Source organism: Thermobia domestica, chromosome 1 (genome assembly GCF_964235325.1).
Source record: "Thermobia domestica chromosome 1, izTheDome1.hap1.1, whole genome shotgun sequence".
Taxonomy (NCBI): Eukaryota; Metazoa; Arthropoda; class Insecta; order Zygentoma; family Lepismatidae; genus Thermobia; species Thermobia domestica.
The window spans coordinates 68,875,802-68,892,193 of NC_137454.1; the positions used below are offsets into that span (position 1 = coordinate 68,875,802).

Here is a 16,392-nt window from a genome sequence, read left to right on the forward strand (position 1 = left end):
TCAAGCTGTCTCGGACTCGGATTGTATTATACTCGGACATTTTGCAAATCTATTAAATCGATGTAAGTTAAATAAAAACAAAAAACAAAAAAACAAAACTAATATTTAACTTTGCGGGCTGTTTTGACTGCAAAGGTTTTTACAATGTCCTCAAAAGATAGCTTTGAAGCTCTTATGCTCTATGGACATGATCCTAAGGTTGGTGAGTCGTTGTTTTCATGTTAAGTTTCTGAGTTTTTTTTTTTTTTTTTTTTTTTTTAATGATCTTTAGTTTGCTAAAACTCTTTTCCTTGTCGTATAGTAAAAGTAAATATTTGCTCAATTTTGCGCTCCCCAATCGAGCGTCCGGGCTATAATCCCGTTTGCCCCACCCCTCCCCTAGTAACGTCACTGGTGACATTGACTTGCCATGCTCCATCCAGCTTTGGGTAATATACCATACAGACTGTAACGAGAAGAACAGCGTGGTTAACTGATTTTGAAATTGTTTAACACGAAAATACCACATTTCCAGATATTAGAATAAAAAGAACAATGCCAATAATACACACTATTAAATTCAAATATTTTTTTCTTTATTATGCAGTATGAAAATAAAACAATTGCACACATTTTTATCCACATGATATATAATCTACAGACCTATCACATTATTGTTCTCATACGAGAAACAGGAATATCATTTTCTTGGCAGCATTGTTACATACCACGCTAAAGTAGAAGCATTTTTATAATATGGCACTTTATAATAATAATAATAAAAAAAAGAATATTTTCTAGTCTGTTCGGAAAGTAAACAAGGTTACTACAGTTCTACAATACAAACTGATAGCAGTACATAATACACTAGAGAGACGATACAAAATATAGAATTAAAAAAAAATCCTTTACTCATTTAAAGTGTAAACATTTTTATATACCAACAGCTATACCACCTTAAACAACACAGCATCAAATATACTATATAGTTAAGCAAACTACTTAGTTGGAAAATACCGTATAATGTTTTAAGTAAACCAAAAATACACTGACATAATCTAGTAATGTATTTTGGTAATAACTGACTTATTAGATATTACACTTATTAAAAAAGTATTTGAATAAAAATAAACTGTTTTAGGAATTGCTGTAATTACACTGTGTTGATATGTCCATGATTTACAATATAAGAATCATGAAAAAAAGATCACAATTTTGTCTTGCGTAGACAGAGACGTAAGAGTATTTATAATTTTTAATGCCCAGTTTAACATGTGAATTTTTACAAAACTCCCGCTGAAAGACTTAGTTTAATTGTTTTAAAGGATATCTAGATACTGTAACCAAACACGAAAAGATATCTTTGAAATTACAAGAAAGAAAAATTATGGTTCTAGACGTCCATCATTAATACTGACTTATGTAACGAAATTTTATTTAAAATTGCTATTTGCAGCAAGTAGTTCCAAATTTAACACGTTGACCGCCACTAATACTTTGTTTTCGCCTTTGTTTTAACCCCATACATGTATAATTTTCTTTGTGTATGGTTTTGCATACATACGGCGTGGATATTAAATTTTGACTTCTACTCCATACGTATGTAATAGCATACGCACCTATAGAGCAAACGTGAAAAAGTGCAATACATATTTGTGTGCATCGAAAACCATACACGAGGCGCTGCATGAAGGAGCCGTGTGTATGGAAATCCATACACATGGCAGCCAACGTGTTAAAGGTATTAAATTGGAGCAGGGAAAGTAGCCAAGTTTGTTCAGTATCAGTTATTTCAAAGCCGGGGGGGTTTAAAAAACATAAAATGTTCATAGCTAAGACAATACATGAATTCGCCGAAAGGAGTGATTCTTTATCGTATAGAATATATTTGTTATTAATTGAAAAACTTCACGATATATGAACGCTGTGGATTTCAATGAGAATTCATGCTCATAGCCAACCATGCAGGTCAGGGAATTAGCAACATTGTTAAAAATAACCTACAAGTGATGTCCATATATTTCGTCACTACTAGATGTCTCAATTATTCAAAATAATAATTAACTTGTTAATCGGGGATCTCCACGGACCCCAATCAAAAACTGCTAAAATACTTCTTCCAGCCTGTGAAAACCTTTTTATTTTTGTTTCATTTACTATAATATAAACTCAATCTAAAATAAAACTGAAGTAATGTACTAAAGTACATATTGCATAGCATGTAGTATATCGTTATGCGTATGTACCACGATACGTTGTTTTGAATCTATTCCGTCCATCACATTTTATAAACACTGTACTCTGCATAGTTCACCACAGAATTCTCTAACTAATTTTATTCAGATTTTTCAAATGTTACGTGCGTATTGGATTCCCACAGTTGGCACATCATGGATATACTTTCTTGGAAGATATACTTTCTGTATATCTTGGCTATTCAGAATGCACCTCTAACTCGTTCGGGCTTTTGCACCACTCGCACTCGACGCTTATTTGACTACTTTGTGAGCACTGGGAGCTTTTAAGATGCCTCTGAATTTCTTATTCCGCCAAGAGACACTTAAATCGCAAAATAATTATTCTTTTCTTATGGGTTCTGGTGGCATTCAACCGCAGAAACTTCCATGAAAAAGGAAAATCGCTCCAGCCCTGAACAGTCGAGGACATTTAATCTGCTAACCATAGGTCAAAGCATAATCCTAACTTTTCTTTTTGCACGAGTAGCATTTTCTTAGGTGTTTGGTATCTTAGTACTTCTCAGTGCTATCAAGTTTCTCCTTTCTACGAGGCATCGTAGTTCCACGTGCCATTCTCTTCATACAATTTGTGATGAGAGGTTGATAGTAACAGAATTTGCTCGATTTCAAAGTTTTCCAGGTACAAAAGTACATTCCACGCTAATTCCAGGTGTTCAAGGTTTTCCAGGTAAGTAGACACCCTGTGTAATATACACATCTTATTAAATTCTGTAATTTAAACCTGTCTGAGATTCTCAATTATAGTAAGTGTGTGATAAGCATTCACTATAATTTTGTCTTTTTTGGATCACAGGAACAGAACTCGACGACCACATGTAATTAGAGCGGACTACAGTTTAAGAAACGCTGAGCTAAAGAACACTTTCTACCGATTCAGAAGCACATACAAAGATAGCAAAAAGGGAGGCGAGCATAGAAAACTCACGGTCTCACTGAGCTTTTAAAAATAAAAAACAAGCCTGGAGTTCAGCTACTTTTATCTGGTTTTTGACTTTTCTTTGCTTCCCCCCCCCCCCTACATATTTTTGGCTGTCAAATGCTGCAATTTCAAAGAAACAGATTAAACTGTTGTATTCTACCTTCCCGCTGTTGGGTTATAGTAATGTACATTTAGAATATTTTTTGGGCTAACATATCTGTCTGGTAGGTTGCCTTATGTGAAGTATGAACTGAGCTTAGAAACAATTCAAACACAATGTTTTTATCCATGAAATCTCTCTCTACTACTAAATAGCTAAATTCACAGTAAAAAATAAGGAGCTACAAGTTGAAAATAAAAGTCTTCCCGTACAGTTTTATCTAGAATTGTTTTGAGCGCAAAAAAGAAAAATGTAAAATAAATGAAAGTTCAAAACATGCAAGAATAATAAAATTATTTTATAAAAAGTAAAACAAAATAAAGAGACGTTCTAAAATAAGATAAATAATTCTTAAGCCTTAATCCTAATGAAAGGATTTTCGCACTTATGGAATACACTCATTGATAAGTTTTAAACGTACTTAAATATTTACCACATAAATATCATATATAACAATAAGATAGGACTTAACACTACTATTACTACACACGCGCACACATATTTTCACTATAATGTACTATCTTAATGAAGTTCATACTGTAGAACGGCTACACATTACAAAAATTTGAGGTAGATTCCCCAACACTGCTATATACAGATATAAAAATTCAAATGACTAGTTTAACAGACACTGGTAGTCTTTGAACACATTCATAATTTCAGCACCTCTTTTTAATTATTCAAAAGTATGATAGCACATATTTAAACTAAATGTGTGTGTATCACTTAACAAGATATATATACCAAGATATTGTACCTCAATAGTTCATACTTTTTTTTAATTGAGTATTAAAATTACTAGATTCCATTTACAATAAACATTTTCAGAACATGGTGGTTATTTTGTTAGTATTGTATTTCAAAAATACGATTTAGTTGCCACAAAATTCTGGAACCGAACTAGTGGAGTTAGATTGTGAGAAAGTAAAAACGTGTGATTCCAATGCTTTTCAGTTCCTAACGTTCTATGTTTATTTCTAAATAAGCATTTATTCAGAATAATAATAATAAAATAGTCTTTATTCAGATTCCACATTTAATTCTTGTAATTGCATTTAGGTCACGTGAATATTAAATGGCTATCTACTTGACCAAAGTTTATGCACTATGATGTTCTGAAAGTAGTTTTTTTTTTTTTTTTTTTTTTTCACAAAGATTTATCACTTGAATAGAAGAAACACAGAAATTGTTACAACGCACAGTATGTATTGGAACGGAAGAAGACCATTTTTCTTAAGAGCTAGAAGGGCAAGAAAAAGGGTCTTCAAACAAATGAAGGGTCTTCAAAATTATTTCAGCGCTATAAACTGCTTTGAACATCACAATTAATACTTCAACTTGTTCTAAGTTTTCAAGTACTTTAAAGCTTCGATATTTCTTCACGCCTCTAACTAAACAAATAAATTGCTTCTGAACTACATTTACTTGAACTCTTTAATTTCAATGGGACCACTTAATGGCATAATTTACTGCAAAAGGAAAATTATCAACATTTACTAAGAATATTCCACTCTTTGTAATTTCTGAAACGTCTAAACAGTGAAACCTATGCTTAGGGGAATTTCATGGAGTCATACTTTGTTTTCATTGTGGACCAAGTTTCTCTCGACACAGATTCTATTGAACAGTATAAATTACCTACATCATTAGCTACAGAACAATACTCAAATAACCAATTCTGTAACAAGAACACAATTTCTTATTCCAACATTTTAAAATTCACTTCCTTCTCTGTTAACTTTTATATCAATATACTGTACATTATAAACATCGTGTATATAATTTTATTTACCTTTTAACTTATTATGTCCTGATTTTTCCCTAAATAATTTTCGAAACGTTGCACTGGTACACACTGACAAACTGACAAAGGAAGTTTTAGAAAACACAAACGGAAAAACAGTTGTCGGAGAAAGAATAATAGTCATTAAACATATAGATGGTCAAGTACTGTTGGCAGAGTCAAAAGAAGAATTACAACATATGATGAGCCATATAACAGTTGGGAAAGAATTCGGAATGAATATAAGCGTAGAAAAACTAAGATAATGAGAATAAATACGAATAAAAGCACCGTAAATATATCTAGAAAAAGAAAGAGGGAAAAGGAAGTCCTGCAAATACTAAGTAATGAAAGATGTACAGAAGTAATAAGAAGTAGAAAAGCAATGGGAAAGATAGGTTTGAGAAAAGTAAAAGGACTGCTTACAGTAAAAAACAATACATATGGACATGACAACGAGATCTGCTAAATATTTTGTTCGGAGTGTAGTGTTCTATGATTGAGAGTGATCAGGAAGAAAGAAGAAAAATGTACATAGAGTTTTGAAACATAGTTATAGACAAAGAGCCTCAAGGTGCAATGGACCGAGAAAATAATAAATAAAAATAAAAAGATAGAGGAAGAGAGAAAAATAATAGGTTCAAGAAAAGAGAGGAAGACAAATTTGTTGGGCCACATACTGTGTAGAAATTGCATTCAGAAAATAGTAACACACGGGAAAAGAGGTAGAGCAGGAAAAATCGGAGTGCTTGATGCTGTGAGAAACGGAAGAACATAGAGGCAGTTGAAAAAAAAGAGGCACAAGACAGAAAAAAAAGGAAAAAATGAGAGAACATCTAGTTGCAATATGTCGTAATATAGATTTACTAAGACGAAAAACACCAGTACCCTTTACTAGAGTCTAAAGCTGAAGAAGGTATCGAAAATCAAGTTAACAAGAAAAGTAGTATATATATGTAAAAGTAAAATCACAATGCTGTGTCTCGTGCGAATTATTACAAAATTCTATACATATTATGATGCGTTACTACCACTACAAGCTTTCCAATAACGGAAACGTAAGATATTTCCAGTTAATCAAGACTTGAATTATTTAGGCATTAATTCAGTTTCGTTTAATACAATTTAATTACAAGAGATCTATATGTAAGAAAATTCAGATAACCATAAAATGTTTCCGTTCAGCACAGATTTCCATCGAGAACAGGCTTCATTGTACACAAATTTTACTGTATCATAAGAAAAGCGACTTACTTTATGCCTCGTGTATATTGCTTTAATTGAATATTTCTCTTCTCTCTGGGAAGGTCATCAGCACCATTTTTACCGGATCATTACAATAGTAACACACCAATAAACATGATGATGATGATGCTCCCAGAGAGAAAGAATATTCAATTGAAATAATAAACATGGAAGCAGAATACAAAAATGTATCTCATTATTAGAAAGAGGGATAAATTTTAACAATGAGGGGCAATTAAAGATAAAGAAGTTACAATAGAGAAAGAGGGTTTAATAGAATTGCATCACGTACAAATAACAATGCAAAAATACTGTGAACGTGCAACAAAATCTGCGGGATTTTACAACCCATAAAAGGAACGGCAGATATTTCAAACACGCTATGGAAACATTCAAAGAAAGAGAAATACCAACATATTGTTGTCTGGGTTCCTAATATTATAACATGAAACGAAATAAGATTTCTAATTTTACATCCCATGATACTTTTAGGTTAAAGAAGACAATGGAAGTGTGAAATGAGAATGTGGAAGAAGAACTCCACAAGAAAGTCCACAGACACAATGCTGTCCCCTCCACAAACTCGTGTAACCAGGGATTGAGTTACGGATTTGTCGCACTAGATGCGAGCGCTCTACCACTCAGTCGCCGTGTCCATTTCTGATATTTTCGAATAAGCAACTGCATTTTTGTGCCACGAAATTGGTATCTATACTACACACACATGTGGAACACCGTAGTCTAGTGGTTACAGCGTTGGATTCATGTCTGCGTGGTCCCGGGTTCGATTCCCGGCCGGTGGTTCCCCAATATTCTGTATCCACCCAGCGTTGTGAGGCAAACTGGGGAGTCAAGTGAATAAAGGTCTAGAAAGCTCCCGACACGCCGGTTAGCGATAGGGCAACGCGGCGTACTGACCACACGTTCGTCGCTAGAATGGACGTAGTTCCACCAGTCGCTAACAGATGGCGTGGAGCGGCTAGGCTCACAAATCGGGCCGTTACGCCAAGTGGCGGTGGGTTATTACACACACATATAAAACATATAAACATATAAAAACATTTGTGTTATAGAAAGAAATGGATACTCCAATTAAGGATAAATTGTGATCGTGTAGTTTGTGCAGGTTTGTGATTTTATATTAAATGTATTTCAAAAAAATTATCTCACTGCTAGGATGATGTGATGTTTTCCACTTTATATAAGAATTACTTAATTTATTATTATTCTTGCCCTTAAATACACAGAGAACAGAAAACAAAATGATTGTTTGCACTTCGATCTTCTGGATACATAACATAAAAGTAGCGCGAATTACTAAAACAATACGAAAAATATAATTACAGAATGTAATATCTGTAAACGTGATCCTTGCAAATAGAAGACATATGAAATCATTCGTTTAAAGAACGAAATTAAATTACAAAACTTAAATTACATTTTACAGTTAATTAACATAAATAACACATTTTACGAAGTAAACAAAACTTAATGCCACAAAAATGAATTGCTACTTCTGTTTCCTGGAAAATAACCATAAAGATACATCAAAAAAGAAAAGAAAAACTCACTTAGGTCTTCCCGTAGTATACTTTTTTCTCATCAGAAACATCACATCATATCAAACTCTACAAATTTGCTTTGATATTAGAATTATTGGAAACAGCTAACAAGCTATTATAACTTATTTGGATATACTATTTTGTTTTTGAACGAACTTACAGTATTTAAACAAAATTATATTCTACTAACGATTTATGTTGTTTTTCTTAACAACTTTCTGCTACCAATAAGAATAAAAAAAGTCAAAAATCAATAACAAAAGAAAAATACAACAGACTGAATAAAGAACAAACAAATAATACTGTATATTTTGGATTTGAGTTCAATGTCCTGCCATACGAGAGAAAAAATAGATTTTGTGAGCATGATAATGTTGAAACAAAACATATGAGTACAGTGTTCACTGTATGGTACTGCGCACTAAAAATCTAATGTCAGCACATAATATATTTGCACACAAAATCACAAAAATATGATCATATTATAAGAAGCAGTACATCTTCGAGCTATTTACTAATATCATCTCACACACACATCGCAACTTTCAACACACCATGTCTTACTCCAATTTGTTTCATAATCCATAGGAAAGTCAAGTTTTACATCTCACACTCACTGATTTTTTAAGAGAAGCGAAATAGAACTACTGCAATAAAACTACTTTTAACAAAAAAATATGACAAATAAATAAACTTTTCTTTTAACTGTTATCGAGTAGACAGTCATCTAAAATGGCACTCAAATACTTAAATATAAATACAAGAGACCGTTTTCACATCAATAAGAGGGGACAGAGAATTGAAGAATTGTTTTCATAAACTGTTAAGCTTTAAATGGAAACAAAGCTACGAGTGATGTACCGAATAAATATTTGGTCATCTAGTTATATCCATCTTAGTGATTCCTATACATACTGTCTACAAAATTCTCATTATGTGAACCGCCAAACCGAAGAGTATCGAATAATAAAAATCATGAAAATAAAATAACTATTGTTCGCAATGAGAGTAAAAACTTACACAAGAAATTGAAGATAAAGAAAGAAGAAAACCGACAAAGGTGGCTGAAAATATATCATTACCAAACTATATACAGGATGTCTCAAAAGTCCCCTGACATAGGGTAACTCTGTTATCATCAGAGTTACAACAAAATGTAAGGGGAAACCGTTTCCAAATATTATGTTTCAATCTAAAGTGAAGGAAATTGGACGAGACGTTTGGGCTGTACTCTTTGTGTGCCCAACGTAAAATGAGAATGCAGTGTTGCTATTTACCCGGACCCACAACATAAGTGAATGGAGTTACTGTCTTTTACACTAACGTGTCGATGACCAGTCCCCATTCACCATACTCTTACAAAATTTATCCACCTCCCGGAAAATGGCACCGTTGCATTTTCATTTAACACCGAGCACATAAAGAGTGTACAGCCCAAACGGCTCGTCCGATTTTTTTTAAAAAAATAATTCACTTTAGATTGAAAATATCATATTAGGAGACGGTTTCCCCTCTTACATCATCTTGTAACTCCGATAAGAAAAGAGTTACCCTATGTCAGGGGACTTTTAAGACACCCTGTAAATATATTCTATCTCACAGTCTAGAAATTAGGAAGAAAAACAATCGAAAGCTTTACTCAAAAATTACATAACTAATATATATTCATTAATATGGGTTCACAGAACTCAACATATGTATGAGTATTGGAATGCAGAACATATTCTGCATAATTGTACTTTTTATAAATGATGATGATTCAAGTGTATGCTAAAACATTTGTAACAAATACAGGAAAGAAAATTATGTCGTAAAATTGGCTTTAGAAGAGTTTTAATAAATATCACATGTATCTTAGATACTGGTCTAAATAATGAAGTACGCAGAGTATAGGGAATCTTATAGAGGCACTCAAAGCATATATACATATATATTCTTAAAATATAAATATTTTACCTTAAATATACAAAAGCACAGTCATAAAAACTTCACATTTGAAGCTATTACTCTACTTAGTACTGGGACTAAACATTACTATGTAATCCAATCCGCTTTAAGAAAGACTTTGCCCACGTTGAATTTAATTTTATTGGTCCACCATACTCTTCCAGTAATGTGGGCTCATACTGCATAAGAACCTGTTTCGCAGTTGCAATAGCCAAAAACGACGACACTTTCTCCCCAGATTTCACAAGCTCACGTATACATTCTTGAACTACTTCATCATATTTGCCTAATCTCATTGGTCTACCCCGAGGAGCGAACCCAAGCGCAGTCACTTCTTTCTCACCTCGCACTCGTTTGATCCAGTATTTATCTTTCAAACCTCTAATGGTACTTTCAGGAATTTCATGACCCAGCAATTCCTTAAAATATTGAGCCGCCTTCTGGTTCCCGTGATCAGCTGCATAACGTCCAATTTCTGCTCGAAGTTCAGGACTATACGAGGCATAAGTTCCACGTTTCTGTCCGTTGCTTTTCTTGTTCTTTTTTGTACTGTTCTGTCCACTTCCGCTGTCACTGTCACTGCTGCGCTTTTCCATTTCCTTAGTTTGTTGTTCTTGTTGTTGTTGTTGTTGTTCCGGACAATCTACTTTAATGACATGGATGATTTGTGGGGATTGCAGTTCCGTGTGATTGCCACTTGGACCCGGTTGCGGATCACTGACCTGTGCTTGCTCTCGAATAGTTTGCATCACTACCGGTGTATCAGCATTGATTCTAACGTAACGCACAGAATTATCAGAAGGTTTCTTAACAATTGCAATTGACTCATTTACACTCGTTGTTGAAGACGCGTCGGTAACTAATGCAGAGCCGGTCGCATCGTAAGATAAAGTGTTGACCGGCTGTACAAAGGTAGCATGAATTTCTTGTGATCCTTGCTGTTGAAGCTGCTGCTGTTGTGTATGGTGTTGAATTTGCTGTTGATGAGTTGTTTGGTGTTGTGGAGGTTCCGGTGTATTTTGCTGCACTTGAGATTTCGGCTGAATGTGAGATTGAGTTAGTACATGTTGTAAAACAGAAACTTGTTGCTGTGTAGCTATATTTGCTTGCTGAGCCTCTTCCAACTGCTGTGATACTATTTGCTGCTGCGGTGAAACCACTACGTGATTGGGAGTATGTGTAGAACTATGGTTCTGATTTGAGTTATCCGCAACTGTTAACGTGACAGCTGGAATATTTGTTTGAGACGGAAGAATGGCAGATGGCAACACAGAAGTTACCATCTGCTGAGAAGGATGCTGTGGTTGTGTTATAGTAAGAGAAACAGACGCAACACTTACTGGTGGAATGGGAACAGCTGTTTGCACTGGCTGTGTTTGGCAAAAGGAAGCATATGTTTGTTGGAATGCTTGAACGTTATTTGTTTGATTAAATGTGGGATTTTGATTCATAATGACAGATGGAGTTGGTTGTTGATAAGAAACAGATGTTGGTACACTACACTGGTTTATCACTGTAGGTTGATGAAATGTAATTGGCCGATTATGGTTGACAGGGACTAAATGATTGGCCTGTGAATTGAGAGGAATAGTAGAATACGGATGATTGTATACTACAGAATTGTTCATTTGGGTCATATTCATCGTAGATGTTGCTGTAGGATTATTTAGCACATTTAGAGATGCCTGAAGAATATCAACTGTTTGGGTTGAAGGAGCTGGGTCTTGAACATTTGAGGTTTGTTGCAACTGAATTCCCTGTGTCGATTGTTTCTCCAAATACACTTTCCTAAATTTTCGAACAGTGCTTTCTTTCAAGGGAAACTGTAATTTTTCGGAATAATGTTGAATAGCACTTTGAACTCCCCACTGACAAGCATAACAGCCTATTTCTTCTTTGAGCTGGATTGAATAAGTCTTTTTTTGTTTTGCACCACCCTTTTTTTCACCATTTGTATCTGTCTTTCTCGCTTCCGGATACCGACGTAGAAAGTATTTTTTAAATTTTCGAATTAAACCCCTTCGGATATCATGCCCTAATTTCTCTCTAAAATGCCGCACTGCAGCATCCACTCCATATTGGGAAGCGTATTGTCCAATTTCTTCTTTTAACTCTGGCATGTAGAGTTTATATATTTTCACAAAATTTCTTACAGTACTTTCACTCACCTGACAACCTAACTTCTCTGAAAAATACCTCATTGCTTCAAAATTGCCATGATCAATGGCAAATCTAGCAATTTCATCTCGCAGTTCTGGAGTGTACTTCTGGTACTTTCCTCTTTTGCATCTTTCTTCTTTTGTAGCGGCCAAAATGGCTCGTACTGTAGCTACTGTGCTAGCTGTTAACTCCGCACGCTTATCGTCTTTTGGCACTTCCTCTTTTGGTTTGGAATCCGACCACTCCGATTGAGCAAGCGTCAAAAGTCTCTCTGAACCTGAAACGATTTATCAAGTGACAAAAGCAATCAATAGAATATACAATACAAGAACTAAATGCAGTATGAGAAAGTTACAGTTACTTTGAACAACACACACACATAAGCACTGCTTAAAGCTTTTCGATATCGAAGGATCATCTCCAGATTATAGAGAAAAAAGTTTCCCCAGACAAGGACTTATTAAGGAAAACAATGTGAAGATTACAGATTGCAAATTACAGAGTCCGCCAGAAAAATGTACACACTGTTTAAGAAAGAAAAAGAACATGCATATAATATTTTTTTAATTAAATTTAATTATTGTTCAAACATGTATTACAAACCTTCAAGTAAGCACATGTTTACATCAGATGTTCAAAATGTTGGCCACTGGCGGCCAAACACCGAACAGAACGACAAACGGTCGCTGCAGCCAAAGTGGTCAATGTATTAGTGGAGATCGATGCACATGCCTCTGTAATCTTCTGGCGAAGGTTCTCGAGCGTGCGCGGCTTACTTCGATACAGTCCATCTTTCACAGTTCCCAAACTCCTCTCTCCACTGATGCTGTACTTCGATGGCAGTAGTAATTGCGTGACTTGGCCGCGTTTTGGACTTTGACCCCGACCTTTGTGACGTCATAGGTCAAAGTTCAATGACCGAGGGGTACATAGGACCACTCCCTCTAAATTTTGGCAGGGGTACCTTGGCCCACCCCTAAATTTTGGCAGGGGTACATAGGACCACCCCCCTTAAATTTTGGAAATTGCCAAATCTAAAAATTTGGTATGGTAGCCTAGGACCACAGTATGTACCTCTATCAATATTGGGGTCTATGTCGTTCCCTTTCATGGGTAAAAAATTGCCAAAAAGTCAAATTTCGGGGGTTTTTGACCTAATTTATCCCCTTTGATGAGGTGTTATTACCTTATATAGTTATATGGGCGTATACAGAGGTTCATTCCCTTTCATAAGACATGAGTATATTAATGCACCCCTTGAAAATTTTGGAAGGGGTACCTTGGCCCACCCCTTAAATTTTGGAAATTGACCAATTTAAACATTGGGTATTATAGTATAGGACCCTAATATGTATTATGATAAATTTGGGTGGTCCACCTCATTCCCTTTTAGGGGTACAAAATTGCCAAAAATATAAACGTAAGCAATACGTTATACCACGTGTTTGGTTTTTGACCTAATTTATCTCCTTGGATGAGGTCCTATTACCTTATATAGTTATATGATCATGTATAGGGGTCTATTACCTATCATAAGACATAGGTACATTTGTGCACCCCTTTAAATTTTTGGGAGGGATACCTTGGCCCACCCCATAAATTTTAGAAATTGCCCAATTTAAACATTTGGTATTTTAGTATAGGACACTAATATAGATCACTATAAATTTGGATGGTTCACATCGTTCCCTTTTAGGGGTACAAAATTGCCAAATTTTAGTACAACCACATGTTTGGTTTTTTGGCCCAATTTATCCCCCTTTGATGAGGTCCTATTATCTTATATAGTTATATGGTCATGTATAGGGGTCCATTATCTATCATAAGACATAGGTACATTGGTGCACCCCTTTAAAATTTTGGGAGGGGTACCTTGGCCCACCCCTTAAATTTTGGAAATTGCCCAATTTAAACATTTGGTATTATAGTATAGGACCTCAATATGTATCATGATAAATTTGGATGGTCCACCTCGTTCCCTTTTAGGGGTACAAAATTGCCAAAATATAAACGTAAGAAATACGTTGTACCACGTGTTTGGTTTTTTGGTCCATTTTATCCCCTTGGATGAGATCCTATTACCTTATATGATTACAGGGGTCCATTTCCTATCATAAGACATGGGTATATTGATGCACCCTTCTTAAAATTTGGCAAGGGGGTCCACTGAAATTGTCCAATTTAAGCATAATACAGGACCTCAATATATTTCGGTGGTCCTATTGCCAATTTTTAGTACAACCACGTGTTCGGTTATTGACTCAATTTATCCTCTTTGATAAGGTTATAAGGTATGGACGGTTATCCTCTTTCAATTTGGTAGGACCCTTCGGGTGTAGTACGGTCACGTGATCGATGATTTGGTTTTGATGCGCGACGAGGCCCCTGGTCAATGTTCTCTAGGAATTAGGTGGAAACTTTGCCCAGGGTTCTCGTCTTATATCGCACAGTTCTTTAGGAGAATCTGATAACGTTGTATGTATCATATTAATGGAATGGACAATAAAAAACATAGATAAGCATAAATTGTATTTTATTCATTTTTCTGGTTTCTTCTTTTTCTTTCTTGTTACACTAAGGTATTGACAATGTTTGTATATATTGAGCTGGGTTTCTTCATTAGACCGCCTCCTCTTCTTGATTGTGATGATTTGTTTCCATGTTTTGCAGCATAGCACCCGTTTGCAAAGCTTCGTATTGTGAATTCTGTAAAAAGAACGAGGAAAAAGATGATTAGTATAGAAATAGATGATGATTAAACAAATACACTTACACTGATAAATATGATAAAATTACCTGGAAGGTATATTGCAGTAGTCTACGATCATTAACCGTGGGTACTGTTGTGAACAAGTATTGAATTTCTCGCAGAGATTTTCCTTGGGCTTTGCAGCACAAATAAAAATAAGCATAATAGCCACATACGGATGAACCAAGACTTTGCATTTGGCTATTATTATATTTATAGTACATACAATGAAGTTTTAAGAATGCAACTTGATGTGGTACATGAGGAGGAAGGCCATAGCTGTCAAAATATTCTCCAACACCGCAATTATCAATATAAATTGCTATCCAATGGCTTCCTAGTTTTGTAGATGGATCTGTATTTACAATGATTGCCAGAGGAAGAGAAATCCGTGAGGGCAACTCATCGCTTGCAAATACCCCGGTAAAATGATTTCTGAATAATGGACTACCGTTTAAAGCACTAGCTAATTGTAATGTATTCAACATCGTGAATGGAAATGATACATAACGTATACGTACCTTGTAATTTAAAAGTCCAGGATAATGTTGCGCTGGTGGTCGATCTCTAGGAGTGAGGAAAACTCCCCATATACAATACAGTTTGCAGGTGCTGTTAATTTCTTTTGGAAATGAACTTCCAATCGGATGGTTCCATGTCGTTGTAAATTCCAATAGTGACAATCTCCAGCAGAAGAATCGGGAGTTAGGTCAAATACAAACAGTGTATATCCATTCTTGTAGTCGGCTCTTGAAATAGTATTTCCAGTATCTGTAAAATGTATGCCAGAGCCTGAGAACAATGTGTGGTACGATGAAATGTAGAGATTTTCTTCAAAGTTGGGTTGCAACGGTTTTGAAGGTACAGCTTTTCCATCCACGTACAATGTAAAGAAATTAATGTTTAGATGTTGAAATTCAAATGGATTGCTGGTAATAGTTCCACTGGATGCTTCATTCTATGTAAATCCTACAATAATACGATTTGGCAATGTTCCCATAAATAGGTTATCAATAGTTTTGGATTGTATATCCTTCGGGATGGTAAATGATTTCATTTGAACCCTTGTCAGAGAATACTTTGCCGGTGTAGATTGTAAAATTTTATTGTGTGCCAATTTGACACTAGGGCTAATGTTGACTTTTTTCACCTGCAACGATGCATCTAGAATATTGATTTTTGCATTAACACCACTTTCACCGGCCATAAGACAAAAGTTTGGTTTTGCAGGAATAAGTTTCACACGTAATTCCACTCCATGAATTAAAAATTTATCTTGATTAAAAATGTTACAATGAAGATGTCCAATCATATCGAATTTCATACTTTGTTTTGTCAGTTCATAGCGTTGTTGAAATCCTTTGTTCTCTCTGGTGGTTGCGTTCATATGACCAGCCGTATCTTGAAACCACATTGCTGTTGTAAATGTGTATTTTTAGCTCCATCACTATAATTGAGCAGTTTTTCCATGTACGAACGATATGGATGATTATGTGACGGAAATGAAATCAGTTTATTGTTCAAGTAGATTTGTACTTCACTAAACATAGCATTTAGAAAATCATTGACAGGTGCAATTATTGCTTTATCCGTTTCGGTGAAGGAGGAACCACCTGGTTTCACAATTTGT

The 16,392-nt window shown here is 35.0% G+C and overlaps 1 protein-coding gene across 4 annotated transcripts in view; it reads right to left on the reverse strand.

Moving 5' to 3' along the window:
* Positions 1–553: 553 nt before the first annotated feature.
* LOC145685750 (uncharacterized) overlaps positions 554–16,392 on the reverse strand; it is a 72,799-nt gene continuing 56,960 nt past the window's right edge. For all 4 annotated transcript variants that reach the window (XM_081758271.1, XM_081758254.1, XM_081758262.1 and 1 more), the window contains one exon: positions 554–12,290. In XM_081758271.1, coding sequence (XP_081614397.1) covers positions 9,931–12,290 — 2,360 coding nt within the window. In that variant the 3' untranslated portion in view covers positions 554–9,930. The remainder of the gene's footprint in view (positions 12,291–16,392) is intronic.